The sequence below is a fragment of the Aquila chrysaetos genome, chromosome 20, assembly GCF_900496995.4.
Source record: "Aquila chrysaetos chrysaetos chromosome 20, bAquChr1.4, whole genome shotgun sequence".
NCBI classification, from domain to species: Eukaryota; Metazoa; Chordata; class Aves; order Accipitriformes; family Accipitridae; genus Aquila; species Aquila chrysaetos.
In genome coordinates, this window is record NC_044023.1 from 17,824,584 (window position 1) to 17,850,934 (window position 26,351).

At 44.3% G+C, this 26,351-nt stretch overlaps 1 protein-coding gene across 1 annotated transcript in view; it reads right to left on the bottom strand.

Annotated features, from left to right (window-relative positions):
• Nucleotides 1-26,351, bottom strand: part of LRIG1 (leucine rich repeats and immunoglobulin like domains 1) — a 96,186-nt gene that overhangs the window by 37,302 nt on the left and 32,533 nt on the right. Inside the window, exons 2-3 of the mRNA XM_030043741.2 lie at nucleotides 20,921-20,992; nucleotides 15,867-15,941 (exon numbers count right to left, since the gene is read on the bottom strand). Coding sequence (XP_029899601.1) covers nucleotides 15,867-15,941; nucleotides 20,921-20,992 — 147 coding nt within the window. The remainder of the gene's footprint in view (nucleotides 1-15,866; nucleotides 15,942-20,920; nucleotides 20,993-26,351) is intronic.

Below are 26,351 nucleotides of genomic sequence, written 5' to 3' on the forward strand. Positions count from 1 at the left end.
GCCTGGAAACAGCTTTCCCTGTCTCACTTCAGCCAGTGTTACCTCAAGAGTATAGGGTGACAGGGCTTCAATGTGAGATTGAGCAATTGGAGCCGGGAGCAGGAGCCAAGTCTCTTCGTTTCTATTCCCAGCTCTGGCACTGACTCATCTGCCTTGGGCAAGTTTCTTAACCCCTCTCTACCTCTGGTTTACCATTCTGTATGGGAATGTAATACCAGACTAGGATGATGCAGGACCGCCTTCGCTGAGGACTAAGAATTGGCATGAAAGCAGCTCAGGTGAAAAAGAAATCATAGCAACTAAGGAACCCATCCAAGTCCATTTGGGTTTGCTCATGAACATGGGGGCATCTGGCTAAAACAGTTGAACTTCCCAGTTCATACCCAACCTCATTCCCGGAGACACTCCATTGCAGCTAACAAAGATCTTGAACTGTAACATCTTAGTGCCAAACTAAGGTAACTCAAAGTCAGCAACGGATTACTTTCACACTCTGAGCTGCAGGCATATGGCACTTGTTCACGAACCGCTTCACCCTGAGGTCAGCACCAGCTACAGCTGCAATCGGAGAGCGGAGAGCCGAGGGAAGCTACCCTCCAGCCACCACTGCTTAACCCGCCTGCACCCTGGTTCAACACCCCGAGGTAGCGCAGTCTCTTAGCCCTTGCACTTTGCACCGCTCTTGAATAGACACCTCAGGATTCCAGGAGATTTGGATTAACCTCAGCCAGCTCGCTGCTGAACCAAGCCCATGAGGACCGCGTCAGGAAGCGAACGCACGCTCTGTGCTCCTCTGGGCTGCTGCAAGACAAAAAAACAAGTGAAATGTTCCAGCGGAGCCAAAGCGTGTTTGGGTTTGCTCTATGTCGGGAGGGAGCCGAAGGGGGTGGCAGGAAAACAACAGGTGGCGCAAAGTCAAAAGCTTGCAGCATTTCCAGGAATCTCAGCTTGTATTTTAGTGGTAAAGTTACACTTTAATCCCGGTGGGTTTCCTCATTCGAAGCGTCTTTATGAATATTTATTTGATAAACAGGCTGTGAAATATTTTCCACTAGACCTAATAGGAGAAGAATTCACCACCTTCTTTGCAGCAAGCCTGTCCTTTGGAGAACCCTAATCAGTTTAATTTAGACCATGGCTTCAAACTACTTGTGTGAAATCGATGCAGAGAGCAGCGCAAAGACGCTGCTTTGTTGTTTGAGCCACATTCGCTTCCCCTCAGCAGCTGCCCATTAGAAAGCTGACAGCGGAAAATCAAAGCAAGCAGACCCTCAGATGGGAATGTATGAGGGGCTTTGGTTGGACTGATTTAAATACAATCAGCACAAAACCTCCTGGTTTAGACAAAGCTTGAATTAAGGCTGCCCTGGCTGCTGGGAGTCTGCAGCACAAATGTTTGGTGTGAACTGAGGCTAAGGCAGGGAGAAGTCACATGCTTGGCCTTCATGTAGTGTCAGCTTACAGAGCTGGCTGGGCTCACGAAAAAAAAAAGCAAGCTGTAATACAGCAAATCTATTAAACCAACACCTGTTACAGGCATCAAAAATAAAATCAAGCTTCAAAAGAGAGGCTCCGCATGTTGGGTAGGGTTCTATTAATATGCCAGCACATTTTCAAAATTAGCATACGAGGGAGATCACAAGACTAGAAACAGATTAAAAAGTTCAGGGTTTGGTTAATATTTCCATACTGGGTAAGTATTGAAGAAACTAAATGCTGGAGCCAGAAAGAGTTATGGAGTTTGCTACTGAAGGACAGGCATGGTTTGGTGTCAGAGACAGGCCATGCAAAGAGAGCGAGATCAAAGGCACCGTAACAGGAGACGGATCACATACACTGTGACTAACCAATGCCTGGAATTACCTGCCCTCCTCCACCTTCTCAACTCAGAGAAAACGGAGATCTAAGATTGATCCTCCTAGAAACACTAAGGAAAATTCAAGACATGAGTTCCTAAACTCTCATCTTAGATGATCTGCCATCTGATTTTAGCCCATCACTCCATACACACACACACACACACACAAAAAAAAAAAAAAATAAAATAAAAAAAAAATCATAGTTTCAGACTAGAACACAATCTGAGCAGTTTTCCTGACAAGGATAAAGGGGAACTGATAATCTGGAAGATGTGTTTGTGTTTACAATAGCAGCAACAGAAATGTTTCTGTTTGTTCTGGTCACCTTATTACAATCAATACCTGAAGATGTGTCCCAAGTGATTCTTATTAATGTATGGAGAGAAGGAAAGATGAGAATGTCATTGGGACCTGGACATCAGCTTTGACTCAAAAGATCATCCAGTTTATCAATGCAGAACTTCTTACGTGATTTTAACATTTTACTTGTAAAATTTTTTTTGCTTCCAAAGACTTTTATTCCAGAAAAATTCCTCCTCTGTACTGTAACTTGTGAAAGAGCTACCTAGGTGTAGCGAAGCTATCTCTGCAGCAGAAGATGAAGCAAACATGCAGGTGACACTCTGGAGATCTGCAGCACACCATCCTCTAGTTCTTCACATGAGATCTTCCCTGAAAAACTGAACTGCCCAAAGTACATAAGCCCTCATGCTTCCCAACTGCCCTGGGAGAGCCCCACTAGCTGTCTGACACTTTGCACCATCATGTCAGCACTGCCAGGATAATCCATGAGGCTCAAGATTTTGTACCCTTACAAGAATGTACATTTTTATCCAACACAACATGCACTATAGTTGCTTATGGCAACAGCCCCACTGTCCTTTCAGAGTAAGGCCACATGGGTTATTGTCCAGGCAGGAAGCAAGGATGCATGGAAGCAGCCCCCACTTTTCTCAGATGCTCTGAATCACTCTTTCCCTGAGGAATCCTGGCAGATTCCCAGGCTGCCGCAGATACAGCTCTGTTTGTTCAGGTGCCGGCTGCACACACAAGAGCAGAGCAGTGACAGGCCAAGCAGCCACTGCATTTTAGGGTCAGCCACAAAAAAAAAAAAAGCCCAACCCACCCAACATACCACCAAAAAAAGCCCTGGCTTAATTTTTATGGGTATCCTAACTTTCCCTTAAAGGTTTACATGCTCTGTAAGAGGTTTACAGCCTCTGTATGAGGCTGTATGTCAGGATCTTCCCTCTCCCTAGCACTCCTTCAGAAAAAGGTCTTTCTAAGACACAGCGAATAAAATCCATGATGGTTTTCCATGACTGTTTTTCACTGAAAACCATCATACGTAAGCATAAAGCAACAACAGGCTGATGGAGCTATTCCAACTATATCAAACTATGGCAGAAAGGCTAAAGACATTTCTCTATCTGCTGTACATCAGCTTCAAAACAGATATATTTCAGGGGGCTTTTGTTCATCAGGTTATGTTCTCACCCTGTGTTGGTGGTTTAGGATGGACAAGCATGAAGCAAACTACCTCCAGCTATATGCAGGCTGGGACAGACAGGGGGTTCAAAAAACAACAGGGTTTGTTGGGTTTGTTTTGGTTTTCGTTTTTTTTTTTTTTTTTTTTTTGAGGAGGAGGAGGAGGGTGCAGAAAAGAAATGCACCCTTTCATGGTGAAGTGACTGCATCTTTGTTCCAGGTCATGGATGTTTAGAGTCAGAAAGCAGTCTGGGAGATGAGATTTGCTAAATCATCCCTTTGGACCTGGGAGCAGCAGCCACCTGCAAGTCAAATCAGTGACACTGCAAAGGGCTGTGTTACATACTCCTTATTCCCAAAGCAAACTATTACTCACACAAACAGTTTCACTGCAGTCAACAAAACTCTTCATGTGAGACCAGTGTGACACAAGGGCTATGTTTTCACTATCTATTACGGGCTACTCTGTGGCCACCCACAGGACCAAACTCATCTGCCTCTCACATTGATGGACTGCAACCATTGACCCTGGTGCAGTCCAACTGTGGCCTCAGAGCATCCTTGGGCCCCAGGTACCTGATCATGGGCAGATGTTATCCTCCTGCCAGGCATGCTCTCATAGCTCTTTCATAAGGCAGCCACATGGATGAGTTAGGCAGAGATCAAGCATGCTCCTTAGAAGCTGACTTTAATAGCAGCTGGACATAAGCAAGGGCCCGGATTTGACAAACACTCATTAAGGGCTTTTGTTGGGTTCAGTATGAACTGCATGAAGGAAAGCCTTTCTTCTCATGTAACCAAAACCACCACATCCAGCAAGATACACATTCTCCTAGGATATTTCTGCACTAGCAGTGTTTATGTAAACTTTCTGACTTGTTAGATGACCTTACGCTGTGTGTTAGATCCACTGAGGTAAGTGATGTAATTTTTAAAAGCTCTCTCCCTCACTTTGATCTGCATTTACTCTCACTGGACTTTGACTTGCCACCATACGATTTTGGCTATTTTTTTGCAATATGCAACTTCCTGAGCCTTCAGCATTCAATTCCATTAACAGAGCAAAATGCGTGGGACAGGCAGCATCAGAAGTTAGTCATCTTTAAAACAGAGGCTGTCTTATCTCTTCAGCAGATTACACAACCTGTTATGACATCAAAGCAAATTAAGATTCCTGAAGACAAGACAGTCTCTGTTATGGGCACAGTCCCCCCATCAGCAACCAGGTGGTTCCAAGAGAACCAGAGTTTCTGCTCTCTTCTGGTTACACTGGATGTTTCATGGAGATTGTACTCTGCAGAGGCTTTTTAAATGATGTATTCACAAAGGGCACAGATCCATTAAAAAGGCTGTGCAAAGCATCTTTCATTGTCTGTCACAACTTCTCTGTAAGGAGCTTTCCTGAACTTTTATGAACTCAATACCAGAACACAAGTTCATCTCCCTGTGTGCAGCTCTACCTCAAAACATCTCAGTGATCATCTTCAGAGTCACTCTGTGCATCTCTCAATGGGACAATGCACCTGCTAGGGCTGGGGCCAGGAATCTTCAGCAAGGACTGCCCAACTTGTAACGCAGCTTGGCCAGTTCTCTGGCACAAAGGAGGGAGAGGAGCTCTAAGTCACTGAGCATAATCAATGCTGGTTTTGAAAGAGCCAGTTTGTGAACACTCGTAGTTGCGCTAGTCTTTCACTCCCTTCTCCTCCAGTTCTCAGTCCAAACCACTGTTCTTGTCACCCTCCATCTTCTCACATTCCCTGACCTCAGTCTGGAGCAAGCACTGAGAAAGGCTGCAAAGGAGAGCAGAGGCCCTGGTGAGTGCTGAACTCTGCTAAGGAGGAGAATTTTCCTATGGGAATAGAAGGAAGAGTGTCATGTAAGGTAAATGGCAGTTCTCATACAAGAATGCAGGAAACCACATGGCTCTGCACCGGCTATCTGAATGGGGTCAAGGGACTCAGCAGAGCCTCTTTGAAGGAAGGGCTGCATCGGTATTTGAAAGGGATCATTCAGTTGCTGGCAGATGACAGTCAGGTCAGTGTTTCTATGTTCTACATCTCATGTCTTTGGTCTGCTACTCTCCTGCTCTGCCACTGGCTTTTCCTCTTGCACTTTTTCCTTGAGGGCTTTCTTCTGCTGCTTATAGATGCCAGCCAAACTCAATTTTCTATCACAAATTAAATGCATAAGCCAGTCCTTGAAGCCAAGAAAGAGCCTAGCTTCACCCCTACCAGTTTGCTGCTCTGATGAGTTCTTGCCCTCCACAGCTCCACACTTGCACAGCACCCAGCAGAAGGAGCCACTCTATGTCAGGGCTGCTGCCTAGCCACTCCCCCCCCCATCCTTATCACTGGCCTGAAAGATGAGTCAGGTTTGTGACGAGAAAGAAAGAACAGACACTAAGAATCAGATCCAGCGAAGATGTCAATTTAACTAGCACAGAGCAGAGGCTGGGGCAGCCACCCTGTCCCACTCCCAAGCAGAGACAGCAGCCTCTTTTCATTTTAATTGCAGCAAGTTTTGTGCTTCTCATCAACAAGGGCAGCGTTTTCATTTAAAAGCCAACAGGGTCCAGGATCACAGGGCATGTAGGCACTTTTATCCTTAAATCCTGATGCTGATCTTAGTTTCTCTTTGTGTAATAAATGATCAAAGTAAAGAAGATCCACCACAGCCTAGTGAGTGCATGTGTTTTGTGGGTGGCTTTGTTTTGCTTTTGTCTCTCCACAGGAGTGAGGAGGGGAAAATACACAAGCGGAGAAGCAATTTAAGTGCAAACCGAATGTAATTACTCTGCCCGTGATGCTGCGACATTAATCCAAACTGTAATTGCAAGCAGACTTCTTGATAGCATGCGCTGTTTGTGCCTGAAAGCCATGACACGGGGGCTCTTCCCACCTTTGACAGGAGCACAATGAAGACAGGTGGATTTAACTACACAAGAGCTCAGTGACTCTGATGCTAAGGCAGATAAATAAAGGACAACACACTTGAATACGTCTACTCTCCAGGCCATTGAACTCTCAAAGTCTCATGGGACTTGCGGCAGAAGTTGCTAAAAGACTTGCCCCTTGAAGAAGGCAGCAGTTGGAGAAACACATTTTTGACTGGCCAGTCAAACTCCTGTTAACACTTTAGAGATGTAGATAGGCTGGCTGGTTAGTCTGTTCCAACATGACACACACTTGTGCTTTGTTGAAAGGGCTTATCTGTCTTGTCAGCAAGGTCGCCAGAACAGTGATAGCCTCTGGGCAGACTTCACTGTGAGCTCTGCTCCGCTGAGATTGTTCAAGCCTGCAAGAAAGAACAGTTCCTACGTGGAAAAGCAATGGTCAAGTTAGCAAAGAATGGTCAAGTTAGCTCTTCTTACGAAGTCTAGGCACACTGTTATTAATAAAGCATGTCAAGTATGAAGGACGGTTTCAGGAAACTGCAGAACAAGGTATCAAAAGATCCAGGGAACAGAAAATTTGAGCTCTGAAGTAGAACTGCTATTGTGCTAAGCCAGGCTGGTGTAAAACACTATCTGTTCAAGCTTCCCTAGAGCAGATCTTGTAAAATCAGTGGTAAGCATTTACCACCACTTAGCCAATAAGTTCTTCAAGTTTAGGGTTTTTTTTTTGTTGGGTTTTTGTTTGTTTGTTTTTTAATACGACCATTTACTTCTTCAGTTCCTCTTATTCTGAAAAAGAAGACAGCTGTCTCAAGAACATGATCGGGGTGGGGTGAGAGTCTTCAATAAGACCACCAAAAGGTGTTCCTTTTCCAGGGCACCTGAAAAATTACACTAAGCCCACTTATGCTAAACACCCTTCTGTTCAGCAGCTGCTTCCACACAGCATGTGATCTGCAGTATACGGATTGGACAGGAGAAGATATTTTAAGTCTAAAAACAATGAGCCGTTTATAGATTCTCTTTTGCCATCAACTCTTAGTTCTTCCCCTCTCCCCAACTTTTTCTTCTCTGCTCAAATCTGACCACTAAAACAGTTGTCTTCTCACTCTCACGCCCCTGCGCTCCTGTTTCAATTTCCAGCTGCCTTTACTATCTTCCCTGACATGCAATTGAACATTAAATGGTTTGACAGGCAGAACACGTACTCACCCAACCACTTATTCCCAATCAATATTCACATGGAATTCCTGTTAACAAGCAAGAGTTATGCACACACTTGGAAGGAGGGTAGCCTCTTAAGTGATCACTTCATCTAAAGGTATGACTGATCACTTTCTTGCCTACCTTAACCAGCAATCAGATTTTCCACCCCACATACCCCCACAGCAGGGCTGTTTTTGCAAGAGTAAGACCATAACTTTTTTTGTGATCTCTATTGTTCATCTTTGCAATTAATCAGGGAATTTAACATGGGTTAAAAATAACAGAAAATCCAGCACATAGCCAGCTTTTATTCAGTTAGAAATGAGCCTTCTAGAGGGTTTTTTTGCTAATCTTTTCCAACCTAGACATGGCATGATCACATTTTAGTGAACACTGTTTACACTAGTGTTTCTTTACCCTGAATTACACACTATTCCTAATGGTGCCAGTGGAAGCAATGATGGAAGTGCTAAGCATCATATGGAGCAGAAGGTAAATGGCAAAACTGATGTTTTACTCACCGGGCTTTGAACCACATGGGCAGGATTCATTTTTTTAACACCTCTGCTGAAACAGTTTTAGCCTTGTTATACACAGAGGAACTAAAAGACACTGTCTGTTCTTAAGTCTTCCAGGACACTTGAAGGTAAACAAAATGGAGAGGTTTTAAAAGTGCTTTACGGCACCATACTTTAAAAAAAAAAAAAAAAAGAAAAAAAATCACAATTCTACTCCCACCCCTGTTCTTACTCCTTGCTAGGCATCTATTTGATGCTCTGAGCAAGCACCACTGCTCTAACAACCAGGATAAACTGACAACTAATAATGAGGACTAACTGGGCAATCCCAGTAGGGAGGAAAGCACAGAAACAGGAACACATACTGACAGTTTCCTGTTTTGTTACAAAACTGAATTAGCCAAGCTTTCAGAGAGAAAAATGGGTAGACAATTCTACCCCGAAATAATTTAACTGCAACTCTGCTTTTACTTACCCCTGAGCAAACTAAATTGCCATTACTAGCAGTTTTTAGGCAGGGAACTCCAATCTGCTAAAACACTTTCAACTCAGCAAGTTATTTATGTTTGAAATCTGCTCAGCCTGTGAAGACTAACAAAGGAATTGGTTTTGTAGACATGTGCTTTATTTGCCAAATGCCGTTAAATGAGACAGTCAATCTACCACAGATATTAATAGTAGCAAGTTTGGGCTATTCTGAGGCTCAAATATGAGGCTATTTTTCATATTGACCTTAACAAAAGACCATGGTCACAAATGACCCTAACAACTAATCTAGACTTGATCTGCAGAGGGACAGAACTTGGAAACCAGCTTGTGTGTTGTAGATGACACGCACCTGCCTTCGGACAATCCACCAGAAGATGCTTAACATTCATGAGTTACATCTGCCCTGGGGCAATACCTGCTCTTCAGCTTGGAGGAAGCAGGCCTACCCAAACAGGAATTTACTTGGTCTTGGGGTGTAATGAGTATGTGGAACACACACAAAAAATTATTCCAGTATTCCAACTCCTAATCTCATGCTCCATCCCACACCACTTGTGTCCTCTCCTTCCTCCAGGACAAATACTAACCTAGCATGGCCTGCTAAGCAGCACGCAGATGTCAGAGCAGACCTAGCCCAGCTCAAAGCAATTCTCTACTCACAGAAGAAGCTGCTACAGCTGCACAAAACCATTATCCTCACTAGTAAATATATAACAAAGTAGCCTCAAGGGGTAACTGGTATTCCATGAGCTGCCACCAACTTTCACTATCTTTTTCCTCTGGCCAATTTTTACACTGCTCTATACATGTCCAGATTGCTTTCTGATGCTCTTTTGTTGAGTCTGAGGACTATGTGCTTTACTGCTGTTGCTTTTCTAGTAGAAATGATTACTCATTTCCCTGGAATAGCCTCAGATCCTTTGCCATTTCCATGTGCTCACATTGTAACTGAAAGCTCAAAGAGGACATGCAAATGATTAGAATAGTTCCAACAGCCCAAAAGAGAAGTCAAAACAGCGTCTCTTCTGGTACTTGGGAGCATATGATTAATGAGAATTTCCTCCACTGGGAAAGGCTCTTGCAGTCTTTGGCCTCAAAAACTAGCTGACTTTACGCACCAGAGCCTTACTATGAACTCTGAGCAAAACAAACAGGAAAGGTGGGTTTCAGAGTATCTTATGCCTGTACATTGCTTGCATACTGAACAGCCCGACTGCCAGCATTCTTTCTATTCACCTTTCCACATAAATATATTCACATTCAAAAATAGAAGCTGGGTAGTATAGTCTGTAGCATGGACCAAATCCTCAGAAAGCAACACTCTCTCCAGCCTCTGAGGGGAATTGCTTGAGTAAACACTGGAGAATTGGTCCCTGTAGACATTACACTACGTAAGAACTGACACAAGCAGGGGCTGGGGGTGAATCTGCTCCCACTGATGGATCTACACCTGCATATACCACTTTTCCTTAATTACCAGAGAAAGTTTTCTTTGTGCAAGTAATTATGCAGCACGGCGGGCAACACGGTTTTCTGAGCTGCCCAAGACACATCCTGCACACAAGCAGAGCCTGATGACTTCAACCGGACCCCGCACATGGCTGCATCTGAGTCATCTGGATTTTGTGCTTACGAGTACAAAACTGCTTGCTATGACCCAGATGGAATTAACAGAGTATTCTCCTTATTTTTAATTGTTAGATCATCCTTTAACTCCAGCAAAGATGACTTGCAGACTAAGTCTCCTGGGGGTCAAGGCAGTTGTTTTGTTTGTACAGCAATTAGCACAGCAGGATCCTAGGCCACAAATGGCCTCCAAGGCTACATCTATACTATCGTGTTAGCTCAAACCTCAATTCTTCATTTAAGCCCAAACTTCCCAACTATCAACACCACCTACACAGAGGTTTACACTCTGGTGTAGTCAGGAACATGAAGTGAGCTCACACCTCATGGCTTGAGCTGTGCTCTATGAACAGCACAGATGCAGTAGTTTTGAGCTCTTTCCTCTAACAGGGGTCACCCAGAGAGGCTGCCACAGGCAGGAACTGAAGCTGCAGTTATCCTGATAGTCAGCCAAGTCTTCACCATCTTAACTTGAAAAGCAAGGATGACCTGGAGTCACACACCTCAACATCACCACCTCGGCTCCTGGGAAAAGCTTAAGGAAACAAAGGTGTATTTGCTAGATCACGCTTGGATCAGCAGAGTACAGTGACTACTAGCATTGTTTCAGCTAACACAGCACAACATGTTTGTCTTGGGTGAAAGCAAAATGGCAGCTCAAAGAATCTAATGGACCACATGGGTCTTTAGAAAGGCTCTGCAAACCCCATTTGACAACACCAGTGAAGCAGTGCAAACAGCACTAAATTAACAGTTGCTTTCCCAAGCCTTCACTGAGAAAGCATGAGGCAACAGCTCCAGGAGGACTATCGATAGTATGATCCCCATTCTGCCACGTTAGGGATCTCCAAGACCAGTCAACTCTAATCCAGTACAAGGGTCTAATGAGATACAATGAAAATTAAAGCCAAAGTCAGACAAGAAACAAGGGTCACACTACTAAAAATGTGACCAATTTAACCAGAATTAAAATGAAATCCCCAACACCTGGAGGAAAAGCTCTCCAAGAAACCACACAATTCAAATGGAAATATTAGTCCTGACGCAGAAATTACAGTCTTTGACCTGTCTTACCCCTGACATCTAGATGGAACACTACAGTACCCTCCTTTTCATGAGGACTGTGCTGCCCCAATCACCATCTGAGCTTACTAGTTCTTTCAAGCAGACCTAGCATGTTCCCTGCCACTCCCAGTTTCCAATTCTCCACGTATTTAGTTTTCAAATTTTGCATGATATATTTTGCCTGTGGCACAGTAGATCACTTACCCTTCTCCTATTAGCCCTCTCTGTTTAATTACAGTTTAATGTGAATTGATCTTTACATTAATGAGCCTGTAAAAGAAGACTGATTTTCTTCAAGAGACTTTTATGCTCAGTTTGGCAGCAGAGTAGTCCTATTGATTTCGCTTTCCCCAATAAATACGCTGCAGAATGTCACTGCATCCTCTGTGAATCAGCTAATCCTATTTCACACTCTTTTGCTCCAAAAATCCCTATTCTGACTTGCTTGTTGTCTGTGCTTATTCAGAGCAAGATCATGGGGCCAAAGCATCTCAAACAGCTTTGACTGTTGCTAACATACAGCTGACTGCCGTGGGTCACTTATCCCCTTTGTTCTTAAATGGTTGGGGGCTTAAAAGATCTACAGTGAAAGAAACGAAAGTTATTTTTAAGTGTTTAATCTGTTAACTTCCTTAATTCCTAGCCAGCTAAGGACATGGCACAGAGTATGGTCTGTTTACCACGCTTGCTTCAGAGGTCTGGTTAGCAGGCTCTCCACTGAGCTCTACAGCTGCGTAACAGCCTGTGTTGGTGTGCCGGCATTGGTGGATGCTGACTGAATCAAGCCAGCCAGCTTGGAGCCAGGGCAGAGGACAAAGATCCACCTCCTTCATCCTGTGGGGACATCCCAAAAGCCCTCCAAGATGCATTTACCCACAGGCAGGTAGATGATGCAGTGGCAGACAGGCCCCAGAGTAAGGGCTGAGCTTCTGCCTGCACAGGGGTTTGTGGGAAACCTATAGTAACAGACCAATGCAGAGCTGATTGCAGCTCAGGTCCTCCTCTTACCTGGCATGCTAGCAAGGCTAAGAGACTCTCCACACAAGTTAGTGAGGAAGTTGGATATAAACAGACTCAGTTCTGCTGCAAATAAATGGTTTCTTCCATCCTCCCATTCCCCACCAGATCAGGTAACAGAGTCTTCTCGAGAGCCTACAGAGTTAACACACTTGAGTTGCAGCAGAACACTGAGAAGGGAAATCCTCAGCCAAGAGCATGTCAGTGAAAACATCCTGCCATCAACTCCCAAATGTCCAAGTCTAGGAACTGTAGCTAAATTACAAATGCTGTGGGAATTTCAGGCAAGATTCTCCTCTCAGCTACTCCGATGTAATTTCAGAATGAATCCAGATTCAGTCTCTCCCCCTCCCAGCTGAATTTCCTGGCTTTTGTTTGCACTAACAGATGTTTGCATTTAATGTCTGTCTTTATTTGGTAACCCGTACATAGATTATTTTTCCCTTCTGTTCTATTAAAAGCCTTATCAAGTCCCTTATGTTTGCTCTTGTTGAGATGAACGACTTTGGCAGTATTTTCAACGTGCAAGGCAAACAAACTGACTCTTCAAGGAATAATTAAACTGAACTAAACTTCATGGCAGTATATTAGGGCATTGCATGTTTGATACATATGTTATGCCTGCATCCATCTGCAGTCTGAAACACCCAAAGATTTGCAGAAAGCCTTGAGAATTCTCTCTCCCACAGATTCCCACATGCTTACATATATACATAACTGGCCCACGGTCCACACACACATGGGGTCAAGCAAGTTTTGGGTGATGGAGACAGGTATGGGAAACCCTAAAACAGGGGAATGCAAAGCCATCAAGCTTATTAAAAAAAACCTTTATGGAAAATTTCAGTTTGGCAGTATGGCACATTTCTTTCTCCCAGCACCAAAACAAGAAAAAGTCTCTTCCCCAGTTTAGGAAGAGTAGGAGATGAAGTAACTCATTCAGAAGGGCTGTTCTGAGTGACAAATACACAACCTTTGCTTTTATAATACATTCACAGCCCTTTGGAAATACTTAACCACATGCAATATACAAAACCTACTTCAGAGGTTTGTGAGGTAAACACACTTCACACATTTCTAAACACTGAAAAAAAAAGGAAATGTATTTATTTTTCTTTAGCAGTAAGAATACACTGTAACACTATATACTTAAACATAAACCAGTTTCTCAGTACACAGTCTTCATTATGAGTCTTCACCCTGGGTTTGGTTTGGCAACCTCCCCAATTATTACTTCACAGATTAGAAGGCCAGAAGAAACCAGTATGACCATATAATCTGATTCCTGACATCACACAAGGCCAAAGAACTTTACCCAACAATTTGTGTATGAAGCCCATTAACCTACAGTTGAACTAAAGGACCATCTTTTAGGAAGCCATCCAATTGATTAAAAGACTCCCAAGGATGGAGAAAGCTTCACTTCCTCAGCAAATCATTCCAATGTGAGTTAGTCAGCAACATTGATTAAAGCAGGTACTTTAAAACATCTTTCAGATTATTTTTATCTCTGATAAAAATTAAAAGGAAATGCAAGGGGAAAAAAAAGTGGCATTCTCTGAAACAAGCTAAACAAAGAGATCCTTCTTGCAGAGGTATGACAGCAGCATTACAAATCCCACTATCAGAGTTATTTATGTGTAGCAGCTGAGGAAAGCAATACAGATTTCTGGAAAGTGATACTAAGCAGGTCTGTTTAGAATACCGCCCTTTTATCATTTGGCTTTGTACCTTCCCCTTCCTTCTGCACCACTCTGAAATTTCAGGAGCTGTAAATCTACTGCCTTCCACCAGTCATTATTCCTCCTTTCCAAACTGCTTATTTCATTTCAGGAATAAAAAACCCAAAGCCCTAACAATTTGGTCCTTTGCCAATGGCTAAATTAATAGCAAAAATAACAACAGGGGCTTGTGAAACTTGGATCATTTATAGACTTTGTGAGAAAGAAAAGCCGATTTGGGGGGCCTAAAACTATATCCTGGATGGTAAATTGTATGCAAGCTTTCCACCCATAAATCAGATTTCTGGAGCTTTTTGAATCCCAACGCACAACATACTGGGTTATATGGCAGCCTGGTAAGCTCAGTTCCAAGTGGCAGGCAGATGGCCTCTCACGTCAGGGGATCGTGCCTTAAACAAGGGACCCTGCTTGGAGGGAGTTACCACCCCGCTCTGCAACCAGCAGCCCCCAGATCACACATCCAGACTTCACATGTGGTCACACAAGCAGGGAGAGGCTGTGGCAGGAGGCAGAAATCAAACAAGATGGTTTCACACCAACTGCATGTGACACATTTGACAGGTCTGATAACTGCTGAGACACAAGCCACCCCTCCACCCAGGAGGCGAAGTGGTTACTTATGCATTTAACAGAGACACTTGCTAGATCCAGCACTGATGATAGCAGAGGAGCACTTAGGCCCTTCATAAGCTCTCCAGGAACACGGTATACCCAAGAACCAGATCAAAGGCACCATATCTCAAACAAAAGCTAAACTCACTTCACTCCACAAGTAAGATATGGACACCAATTTGAAGCTAAGATCCTTAAACTGAATTAAGACAGTGAGGGAGTAGTTCTGCTTTGCATATTTTAACACTGCCTAATGGAAGAGCAGGAACAGTGCCAGTTCATCGCACTCAATTCTGTCCTTGATTTAAATAATAGGAATGTACTTTTAGTCAACAGATCAAGGTTGTCTCAGAGTAAGTCAGAGCCTTTTGAGCATGAGAGGCCAATCACCTGGTGGTATGGACATGGGCATTTTCCATTACAAGAAGCAAATCCATGGCAAATATGGACACCTGCTTGTGGGTGTATGCTGCAAGGCCATGCACACTGGAAGCCATCACTCGAACTGCTCAAGCACTTTGCTGGAGTCCATATCAGCGGTAACTACTTCCCCTTCCCAGGAACTTGGGAGGTATCATGCACACCTCAGCAAAACTCCTTCTTGGTGTGCATTACAAGCAGACACACGCAAAAATAATTTTAGAAATCCACACTCCTAAGGTACCAAGAAGTTTAATTTTATAACATATTCATTCCCTTCAGTAGCATCCTCAACCAGAGATCATCGGTGGCAGATACACAAGGGCTCTCAGGTGTCTTAACACTTCTGCACACACCTGAACTACCAAAGTTAGGAACTTCAAAGCTTCTGCAGATCTAGCCTTACAATCACCAATCAAGCTCTTAAAAGAAAAGAAAAAAGGAAAAAAAAAAAAAAGTTGAAAGAGACCATAAAAATGGGTCTGGAATGAGTTCTCTAAAAGATTAAGATGTGGATAGTCTCTAGCTTTAAGAAAAAAGAAGAAATTATCAGAACAAGGCCAGGGAAAAAAGAGAACAATAAAGAAAAGGTAAAATTATATACTCTTTTAATAGCACAAGTATGACATAATGGTTGAAACCCAAAGGCAGATGAGAAAAAAAAGAAAGTTTTTACTCAGCACACAACTAACCTGTGGAGTTTACTGACATAAGTTACTACTGAGCATAAGCACAACATTAATTGAGCCCAACCTCGTACAAATCACAGGACTCCAGAAGATGTTTCTTAATTAAGGTGCCAACAAGCCTGATAACGAAATCTGAAGAGTCAGCAGAAGTGGGTGTGACACCCACGAAACTCTCGGTAGCAGCTAAACCCACCCCACAAACAGCCCAAAGTCAAAAGCCAAAAGAGGCAGCAGTCGCTTACAGGTGGAGGGAGCGGACGCTGGAAGCAGCAGGTCCCAGGGAAGGAATGGCGGTCAACTCGTTGTTGTTCAGTCTCCTGCAAGAAAGAGAAATTAATTGTTGAAGCAAGCAGCCTACGACCAAGCGGGAGCTGGGGACAGCCACAGCAATTCCTTATCCAAAGCCCCTGACTCTCCAGGAACATCGACATTTTGGCAGAGGCCTCCGTCTCAGGGGGTTCGCCTGGGTCTCTCTGACAGTCCCACCTTAACCTCCCAACCCAACCCTTTAAAAGGAGAGCCACCATAACTGGTCCCACAGTATCTTCTTTACAAAAGCAAGGCTTTTTTTCCCCTTCCACCCGCTTCCTTAAGCGAAGTCAAGCGCCTCTGAGGAAGGCGCTGTGCCACAGCCCTCCATTGGCCTGAGTTTCCACAGTCACGGAGCCAAGCCTGAGATAGGAAACTGTTTGCACCCACGGCCATGAGGCAGCTGGCTCCCGCTGCCTCAGGACAGCGAATTTAACCCTCTCCCCAAGCGGCAGCCCCCACTCGCCCCTCCACGTCAGGCCAGGGTGTGGGGACCCAGCAGCGTGCCATGGCGGTAGGGAACGGCAGCCTCAGGCCTCCCCCCCCCCCACACCAGGCCAAGCTCTGGAAATCCCCGAACCCAGCAACAGACGCACAAAAATCTGGCACTGGGCACAGCAATGCCACCGAAAGCAGGTGACCTGCTCCAGCCAGCTGGCTGGGGAGCACCACGCAGCCCCCCGGGGCTAATGGCAATTACAGACAGGGCCCTGCTCCTGGAAGCCGGTACAAAAATGTCCCCTTCAACGGCCTAATGTTTGAAGTGTTTTTCTGAGTGAAAACAGATCCTTGCCATGTGACTGGCTCTTCCTTGGTTTAAAGAGCCCTTGTTTGTATGGTGAATTAGTCAATTAATTACTGTAACAGTCACTTGTCTGGCTGCTTGAAAATTACCTAATTTCTTACCCATCTCGCCCGCTCCCCCACCCCGCCGCCGCCACATGCTGAAGCAATTAAAGCCGAGCCCCTGCCAGGCTGAGCAAGGCAGCACACGGCGGCTCCCCGGGACCCCCGGCCGCCATCGCTTGAGGCAGAACCTCGCCGGGTCTCTTGCTGCTGCCCGCTTTTAAACTGTTCCCCTTCCGCAGGGCGTCTGCAAGGGGACCTCGAAAACATCACAATTTGGGTGCAAGAAGCAGAGCATCCTGTACCGGGCAGGGGAGCGTGGCACAGCTGAGGTGTGCTAAGCCGTGGGCATGAGTTGGGGCAATCCTAAATTGTGGTTTGGGGGGTTTTTTGTTTGGGTTTTTTTTTTTTTCTTTCCTTTAAAACTATTTTTGGCAGGTGGGAGAGGGCAGCGGTACATCCATCCCAGAACTTCCTTCTGACTCCTCCGAGAGCAGGCAAGATATTTGATTTCATGAGGAGTTCCAGGCACTGCTGGGATAAAAGCTTTCCTCAAGCCTCGTCACTGCGTCTGACATTATACCTGTACTTGAAAATGTAAGGGGAAAAAAGCCAGATGCATTGCAATTCAGCAAGGAGCACCACTTTGCAACTAAAAGCTCATTGTTGCTCATATTACACCAAGGTCTAGAGCTTTCGAAGGTACAAAGCAAGCTGGAAAGACCATTAAAATGCTTATATTTGTGCCACGTTTTCATTAACATCCAACTGAGCATCTTCTGGAAAGGCACAGGAGAAGGAGGATAATTAGGCCCACCCTCCGCTATCCTAGGTCAGCTCTGGTTAAGCAGCTCCAACACTGACAAGCATCTAACAACTGGTCAAACCCTCCTCTGACATAAGTATGATTTTCATATATCAGCCTCCTGTCAGGTCAGAAGTAGTCCTCCCACCTCATCTTCTCTCTTGGCTCACAGGCACCAGTTGCCAATGCAGAGACAGCCAAGCTCGGTATTTGCCTGGGATTTCCGTCTCATCTTCTCCTTCCCCCATGTAAAGGAACAAAAAAAAATAGCAAAAACAGCAAAAAAAACCCCAAACCATAACAGCCAGGCTCAACAAATTTAAACTTTCAGTCTCCTTTCTCCTCCCCAGCCCTCTCCTTTGACAACACAAACCTGCTGCCTCTGGATGCTAAGGCAGAGGAGGAGGGGGGCCACCCATATAAAATATTTACGGTCCAGTTGCCAGGCTGGTGTCAAGCTGAAATGGAGCCTGCTCAAAAATAGCACAGCTCTCCAGAGCTTTCAGTGAAAGGCACTTTAGAAAATAAAAGGTGAGTTGTTTGGGCAGGAATTTTAGCACAGTTACTACTTCTTTGTTACAAATGAGCTTGGAAAACCTGAGAGCCATGCAACCATCACTTTCATGAATCTCATGATCCCCATGACCTGAGGAAACCCCAGAAAGGACCACAAGGCCCACCCCACAGCAGCACCCTCCATCCCACCCTTTCAACCCAGGTACAAGAATGGACAGGCCCCAGGGGGTTGTGATTAGAGGGACCCACCAAATGGGATAAGAGAACGCATAGGTGTCCTGAAAGAAAGTAATGTTCCGCTCCAGCCCCTGCCACCTGAGCCTCCATCAGCACAAAGCTATTTGTTTCAGAGCATATGGGACCACAGGGTTTCATATCACTTTGAGCCACTAGCCTTCATCCCACAGACTTAAACTTTTAAGGAAAAAAAGCTTCTCAAACAAAAAAAAAAAAAAAAAAAACAACCCAAAAAACAACCCACAAACAACTGCCTAAACCCAGGGAAAGGGAAAAGTATTGGGTAAATACAGATATTACTTTATTACAGTCTCAGTAAAGCAAAACAGAGCATCCAAGATAAGCTACGAAGTTTAAATCTTTTGGTTTGCAGACATTTTCTTAAAATCAAGGCAAAACAAAGGGTTTTCAAAATATATCACACTAATTATTCACATAGAGACACACACAGAGCTTTGAGCCTCATCTGTAATGCTCAGGAACCACAGGCACTGTGTTTGAAGCATCATGGGAGGTTTCAGGTCTTATCAATGCATCTATTATTTGGGGCAATCTCTTTCCCCGAGGGTGACTTGGTTTGCCCAGCACAGCACGCAGAGCAAAACACTGACTTGCTCTCAAGACATGCCACAGCATGATGCTTATTTCATGAATGTTTGTAAAGTGCTTAAAAAAAAAACAAAACCTCAGAAAGGAGATGCTCTGGCAGTACAGATGTGGTTCTCTTTGTGAAATGCAGTTTATTTCAGTGGTCTGTGGTTTAGCTGTTATTCAAAAGCAACCAATATTGGTAGATAGGGCTTTTAATAGAGCTTCTCCTTCACACTTTCCAGAGCCTGCCTTCCAGGCTCTGCTCCAGACCTCTGCCTCCATTCCAGTCTCCCATTTCTGACTGCTCCCTCTCACTCCTACTCACTCCTCTGCTCTCTCCCTTTTCCCTTACCCTGCCTTTCTGACATAGCAAGCAGCTCTCATCTGCACCATTACTTTGTGGGCTACATTACTTACCTCCCCCAAACCCTGACATCTTTTTTTAGCAGCTGACTGTTCAGTGCAGGGCTTGTCCTGCTCTTGATGCATGCAGCACTTTGCACAAGGGAGCTCCCTACCTAAGGAATCAGAAGCCATACACATTTCCCAGCCCCATGCTCCCTGAAGTCACATGCCTTCAGGCACTTCCACAAATAAAAGCTATTGCTAAGCCACAATCATGTTAGGATAATTCTAAAGTCTCATGGGATCAAGGCTGCAATTCTCTTCTTTAAGCACAGAGCAATTTAAGGCTTTCCACAGTTTAAAGAGAAGTTGAGAAAACAGAACCTACAGGCAGCGTTTTGCTGACCTGCATCACTTTCACCTCCCTGACTGCTCTCTAGGATGATCATAATGAACTGATTTCAGAGCACTGCAGTCAATCCTGATGCATATTCCTCACTTAATCATGATCCCTAGCAAGCCCCTACTATTAGTGTAAGCAGGAGAGCCAGGGGCAATCAGGCCAGGGGAAAGATGCCACATTAATTCCCATTGTCCAGTCCTGCAGGCATCAAGTCAGGCAGAACTCCCACTGTAGCAAACCCTTTCGCCTATTTAAGAATCACAGGATCTGGCCCCTCCACGAGCCCCAGAGCCAACATTTAATGAAAACAGAGGACAAGAGAAAATGCATGATATACACAGAGCACAGTATTGTTTCTGAAAGGAAATGTTTTTTCAGTTTCCCATGAGGCATCAGTAGCTCTTCAAACACAGCCCAAACCTCAAGTATGCCAGCGATTCAACATTCAAACACGAGCTCATTACCTCAACCCACCGCTTGCAATTTTAGTCACTTTCGTTTTTCAAAACCCAAAATCAGAGCCCCAGGAATCACTGTGAATAGCTGACAAGCACAGCTCCTCTGCGAGTGTAACTGCTGAGCATTTACACAGATCAGGAGCTAGGAAATCCTGTGATTCCCCACACAAGGTTTCTTTTACCAGCAAGGGGGGTCTGGCACAGCCACTCAGACCTTCGCCAGCTCCTTCTCTTCTCCCACTAAAGCAGAAGACAGCTCTGCTGTTTCAGCCTCTCCTAGCAGACTTCAAACAGAATTTGTTCTGGTTCCAAAAGGAGCACAAATGTCTGAGAGAGGAGGAGACACAGTTAAGTGCTTTGTTATCCACTACACTACACCTTTGTTTCCTGGGAGATTTGGGTTAGGTTGGCATCAGGTATCACAATCCAGGCTGTTCTGCCTTGCTTCAGGGTTATGCTTTCAGCAAGGAGCTTTGTGTGTATGTTCAGGTGTGTCAGCTGAACTGTTCCCTCAGAGCATTGCACAAGAGCGAGGGAGGCAAACTCCAATGATTTCCAATAACAGCTATGCTGTTTTAATTGGGATGTTGTGTTCTGCTAATTGATTAGTTTAAAAAACAGCACAGATACAATATGGAGGAAAAAAAAACCCCTCCACACCAAGTCAGATCTGCTCATTCAAGTTATCTAAAGGAAGGTACTGTCTTAGGAAACTATATACAATTTCCTCCTGGCCCACAAGCCGCCCTGGCAAAATACAATTAAAACCTTTGAAAGAATACTTACACTTCCTGCAGGTTCGACAGCCCTGCAAAGGCAGAAGGATCAATCTCCGTCAACTTGTTGTAGCTCAGGTTTCTGTTAAAATAAAAGACAGTGGAATCAGCATACTGCAGTTACTGTGCTCAGCAAAACACAGTCATCTTAGTTATTCCCGATTGCACTGGGAGGGCGGTGTGGTTTGTTTTTTTTTGTTTGTTTTTTGTTTTTTTTTTTTTTAAAAGAGCACTTAAACATGGTAGAGCAGCACTTTGCTGCTGAATACGAGTGAAGGAGTTTAGTTCTGTGATCAAAATGTTATCTAGCTCTCTCTAAGCTTTTCCCTCTTTTGCATTAGTGCAGTTTTAATTTGTCTTTATTTTAGACAATTACATTTATTATTCTTCTATTGGTTATTCACAACCACAAAACTAAATCACAGATGAAGAGGATATTTGCTGACAAATTAAAGTCTGAACTGAAACAATCAACAAACCTTCTGCTAAATATTTTATAGCTATATTCACACAGTATTTTTATATAGCACTGTGTGTTACATACAAAATATACACACATAGGTATGTACACTTACTATGTGTAAACATAAAATATATTCTATGTTTTCTAACAGGATGATATTATTACTATATCACTAAATGGGTTTTTTTTAATCAGCAATTACAGCTTTTAGCCAGTCATGTAGTAGCACACACTTCGGTCCTCAACAACCCCAACCAATGCTTTCCAACTACCCAACAGTCCAAATCTAGATCATATTATAGCACTTCATTGATGGATGGCAAATAGGTTGTGCTTTATTATCTGAAAACAGCCTGGTGGGAGAGCAGACCTGCCTCGCAGGACATCCCTGTTTGGAAATACAGCTACAGCTCAATGTGCTCCTCCTGGAAGGAATGCACTGCGAGGACTGCTAAGGACAGCAAACAGCCAAAATAATGCAAATAAAGTACCGACTCCGAAAACCACAAGCAAGAGCTTCGCCATGCTCTGCTGTAGCATCATATGGTGCAACAGCAAAACCTCCCCTCCAAGATGCACACTATCAGCACACCACACATGACAGGTCAAACCTGCAGCTAGGGACTTAGCAGGAGAGCACAGATCAATTAAGACCAAGTGACTAATGATGCAGAAATTAACAAATGGCCTAATTAACATGATGTATGCAGTGTTGGCATGTTCCCCTGAGTGTGTAATCTAAAGAGGGAGGAGGCAAATTGATGGGTGGTAGCAGAAAAGCAACCACAATAATAAGCTGCAAGGAAATTGTGAGGGGGACCTACTTTAATTTTACTCTGCTCCACACCCTGCTCTGGGATATTATCCTGGGTAAAATTCAACCCTCTTGTCTCCTCTGCAAGGGAGATTACACCCTCTTACCGCACCTCTGAACATAACCCAAAAGATCATGGCCTGATTTTAGATAAGCCCTCAAACATTCAGCTGCTTATTCAAACCACTAAGCCAGTCTGACTAGAAAACTCGCCAATCTTTCCTGTTTTGTGTATTTTCTTTGTTTTAAAGCTGCGCCCACAGAACCCTGGCAGGTCTGGAGCCCAAACAAGTAAACAGGACCTAAGTCACTGAGGCACCTACTGAACTTTTATCCATGCTACATGACCCAAGAGCCGAGGGACACAAAAAAAAGGGCAGCTGGCAGAAGAGCATAGATGGAGACCTCTTGTTTGAATCGCTCATGTCAACACGCTGCACTTCGTGGTAATGCAAAGAGAAATCTAGGTCCACAGCAATCTTACAAATACCAAGACTTGAAAGACTACAAAGCTTACCAACTTTGCATGGTTAGCAGGAAGCAAAACACACCTCTTTCAAGCTAAAAAGCAGTTATTGATCACCTGCCCTCCTATAATGCATTTATGGGAAGTCCTCAAAGCATTCCTCTGCACACAGGAACCATTTGATAGTTCTCATGCACATGCTGCTCCCCATCCTTTCAAAGTAGCCAGCTCTGAAGACGGCTCCTTGCATCTTGCCTGAAATGTTCAGGTTTTTGCCAATACCTGCTGTGAAAGAAGGCTCTACAAATCAACAACACAGGCTGGCTCTTAACAGAATCTAGACCTGAAGCTACACAGGAGCGTAAAACCTAACCAAGCATCTAGTTTTAAAATATGCTGTCCTGTAAGCCCCTACTGTCTTTTAAAACACTCAAGAGACCTTTAAATCAATACCAGCCTACAGCAGATATCCATTTCACTATGAACTCAAAGGCATTTATCTAAATAAAAGTCAAACTGCAGTTTAAACTCAGAGTGCGTTTGAAAGCCAAGTCCATATTCATAGCACAATTACGAATTAAAGTGCAATTTGCCCACAGATTACATTACTTTTTTTTTTTTTTTTTTCCTCCCCAAACCACACAGCAAGATCAGGTTGGAGCTTGTCCCTGCCTGATGTAGAGGCAAAAAGAGCAAACACAACAGGTGATGTCCTATAAGCTCAACACAATAAAGATAAAGCTGACACAGAAATACTAGTGAAAAACTGTAAGGGGGAAATACAATCACAGTCATGACCATGCATGAACCCAACTGTCTTCATGTATTTCCATGCCTTCTATTGCTAAAAATCTTTGCATTTCTTCAGGTAATCTATTTATCCTCAAAACATTCCTCTGCAATAGGCTAAGCAGCTATTTTATGAATCAAGCACTAATAATCACCAGCACGAACGTTAACATCTCTACACTTGTCAGAAGGACCAGATCCCTGTCTTAGCCAGTGCTCACTCACTGAGTGATACTGACATGAACCTCAGAAGTTCACAAGTGAAAAAACCAAAGGTCTTTGTAAATTAAAGGATTTCATGGCCACAGCTTAACATAATCCAAAGCGACTTTCTGATTATCGTTGCTGCCATTCAAGAAGTTTGAACATCAAAGTCATTGCACAAGTAGCTGGCTTTTCAGATAGCACAGCTGTATTTTGCCTACTCCAGCAACAGAAAGACTTTCCAATGGTTGCTGCAGAAATACAAGCGAACTCCACTTTCTTGTATGCCCAAGTCTTCGGTTCTCCCCATGCTACCCACTCCAACTGCCAACTCTCCTCACCAAACATACACTACACTGTTCAAAAATCAGGGGGGGAATGAAAGCTAGAAACACAGAGTCGGTGCAAAATAAACAGGAAACTTGAAATTAATAGATAAAGCAAAATAAAGTTTACTCAATTTCTGAAACTAGCTGTATTTTAACTTACATTAAAATGCCCATGAATTTCTAGCCTGAAGCATTAGCAATCAAAAGATATGTCTCCCAGAACTCAGATCCCCTCGCTAGACAGTATTTGGCATGCTAGTCACAGCATTCAAACGGGGGAAAGAATTAACGTGCTCCAATAGACAGATCATTGGGACTGGGAGTCAGGAAACCTCTGTCTATTCCTGGCTCTCTTCATCTCCTGCTGAGTGACCCGGTCATGTCACATCACCTCTGCAGAGCTTTTGTTTCCACAGCCACCCTTTGTCTGTCTTGTCTATTTAGACTGTAAATAAAATTGAGGTAGGTATTGTCTTGGTTTGCCCGATGCTGATGAAATAAGGCCTCAATTTTGGTTGGGCTCCAGTAATGCAAATAAAGGGAACTCAAAACTTGAGGTCATGGGTGCATATGACTGCTCCCCCACCACTAAGCATGGGTCCCAAATGTACAGCAGTGCATGAAGCACTGCAGGGGCTGTAACGTCCCCGTCAGCTCAGCCTCTCCAAGCTGAGCAGACCAGCAACACAGGCTGGTTGGAGATGCCAAGCTTAGGGGCACAGCTATCCCATCGCTGAAAACTGTCACGTTTCTGCTCTCCCATAGCACAGAACATGTTCCTTCTTGAGGGGCCCCTTGGTCTGATGCCATGCAGTAGTGCAATGGCTCACTGAGCAAATATTTCTGCCATCAGTATTCTAAAACGTCTTCTTCACAAAAAAAGAGCGCTCAAAACCCAAAGCCAAAACCCTGTCCTTGCCCAAATCAGCACTCCCCTAAACCATCTGAGTTATCTCATGTGCTGGGCATCTCTTCTAAGTGGCAGTTTGTAAAGCATCATCTACAGTGTTCTATGCCAGTCCCAAGAGAGCACGTCTTTGGGGTGCAGTCACCCCATTTCTGGCACCTGCACACATGGGGTTAGCCGAGCCCAAGTGAGGGCATACCCACACAGAAAGCAGACTGCCCAGAGTCCTGCTTGCTTCTCGGGGGCTGTAAGTTCAGGGAAGCATCCTACAAAGGTCAGAAGCTTCTACAGATGGCAGAGAAGACAGAGCAGAGCCACCAACTTGAGTGGCCCCTAATGTTCAGATTGTTTTTTCCCTGTTGAACAGAAGCTGATCTGAAGTTTGTGGGGGTTTTTTAAAGTTTATTTTGACTTACTAGCATGAGAAGTGCTCTGCACATTATTTATCCATTACATACTTCAAGTCTTCCCTGTATTGGCTAATCTGACAATGTAGGGTTTTTCCCCTCCTGTTTCTAAGGTGTCCATGATCTGGAACTGAGAGCCTGTTAAATCAGTATGGGAAGGTCCCTGTTCTGTCTGTTCAACCATTCCATTCTCTAAATAAAAAAAGCAGTGTTTGCCTTTAGTTAGCATTGTGAAAATGGCACTGTGGATCACTGAACATTGCAGAGACTGAAAGGAAAGCCTTGTTAAATAACCAGGTACATAAGCCTGCCTTGAAACCACCTCATGAAAGTAATAATGCTGTCACATAAAGAGTCCTGCCTGCCAGCAAGGAGGGATCAGTCATCTCTTTGAATCCTGAGATGCCAATCCTGCCTCCTTGGGCAAGGTGTGGGGCAGACCGGGAGTTCATGTAGAAGTTTTGACTCTGCTTTGGGAACTTGACCAGTGCAGAGAAAATCCACCTCTCTTTCGAAAACAGAGGTGCCTGGCTGGCTTGCCAGACAAAGGACTAGAGACATACGTGCCTCCTAGTTTCTGCTCACCATGATGATGGCTAAATTCTGTTCAGTGAGGTGAAGACTTCCGACCCTTACGTCAAAACCATTTATCTGTCAGTGCAGAAGATTATGTCAAAAGCGTTTCTGCACCTTTTGATGACAGGCATTGGAGAAAAGGAGGATGGCTCGAAGTTTTGCCACTGCCGACTGTGGCTTTCATTAAACACTTTGTCAACCATTGTCATAACACAACTTTTCATCGCTCCTGCACAAAAGGGAGCCAAGGGCCCAGAACAATCAAGCCCTGCAATAGAAATTCCTCTGGCTAATCTGTCGAAAGATAGCTGCCTAGTCCACAGCTTACTGAATAGGCACCATCCTCTTCCCACATGTTTGTAGATGGCTTTACAGTGCTGGAATGGAGGCCCCATGCACACTTGATTGGGTATGAAAAGCATGGCTGCAGCTGAATTAGCTTGGGGATGGGGGCCAGGGGAACAAGAGAGGGAACACATTGCCCAT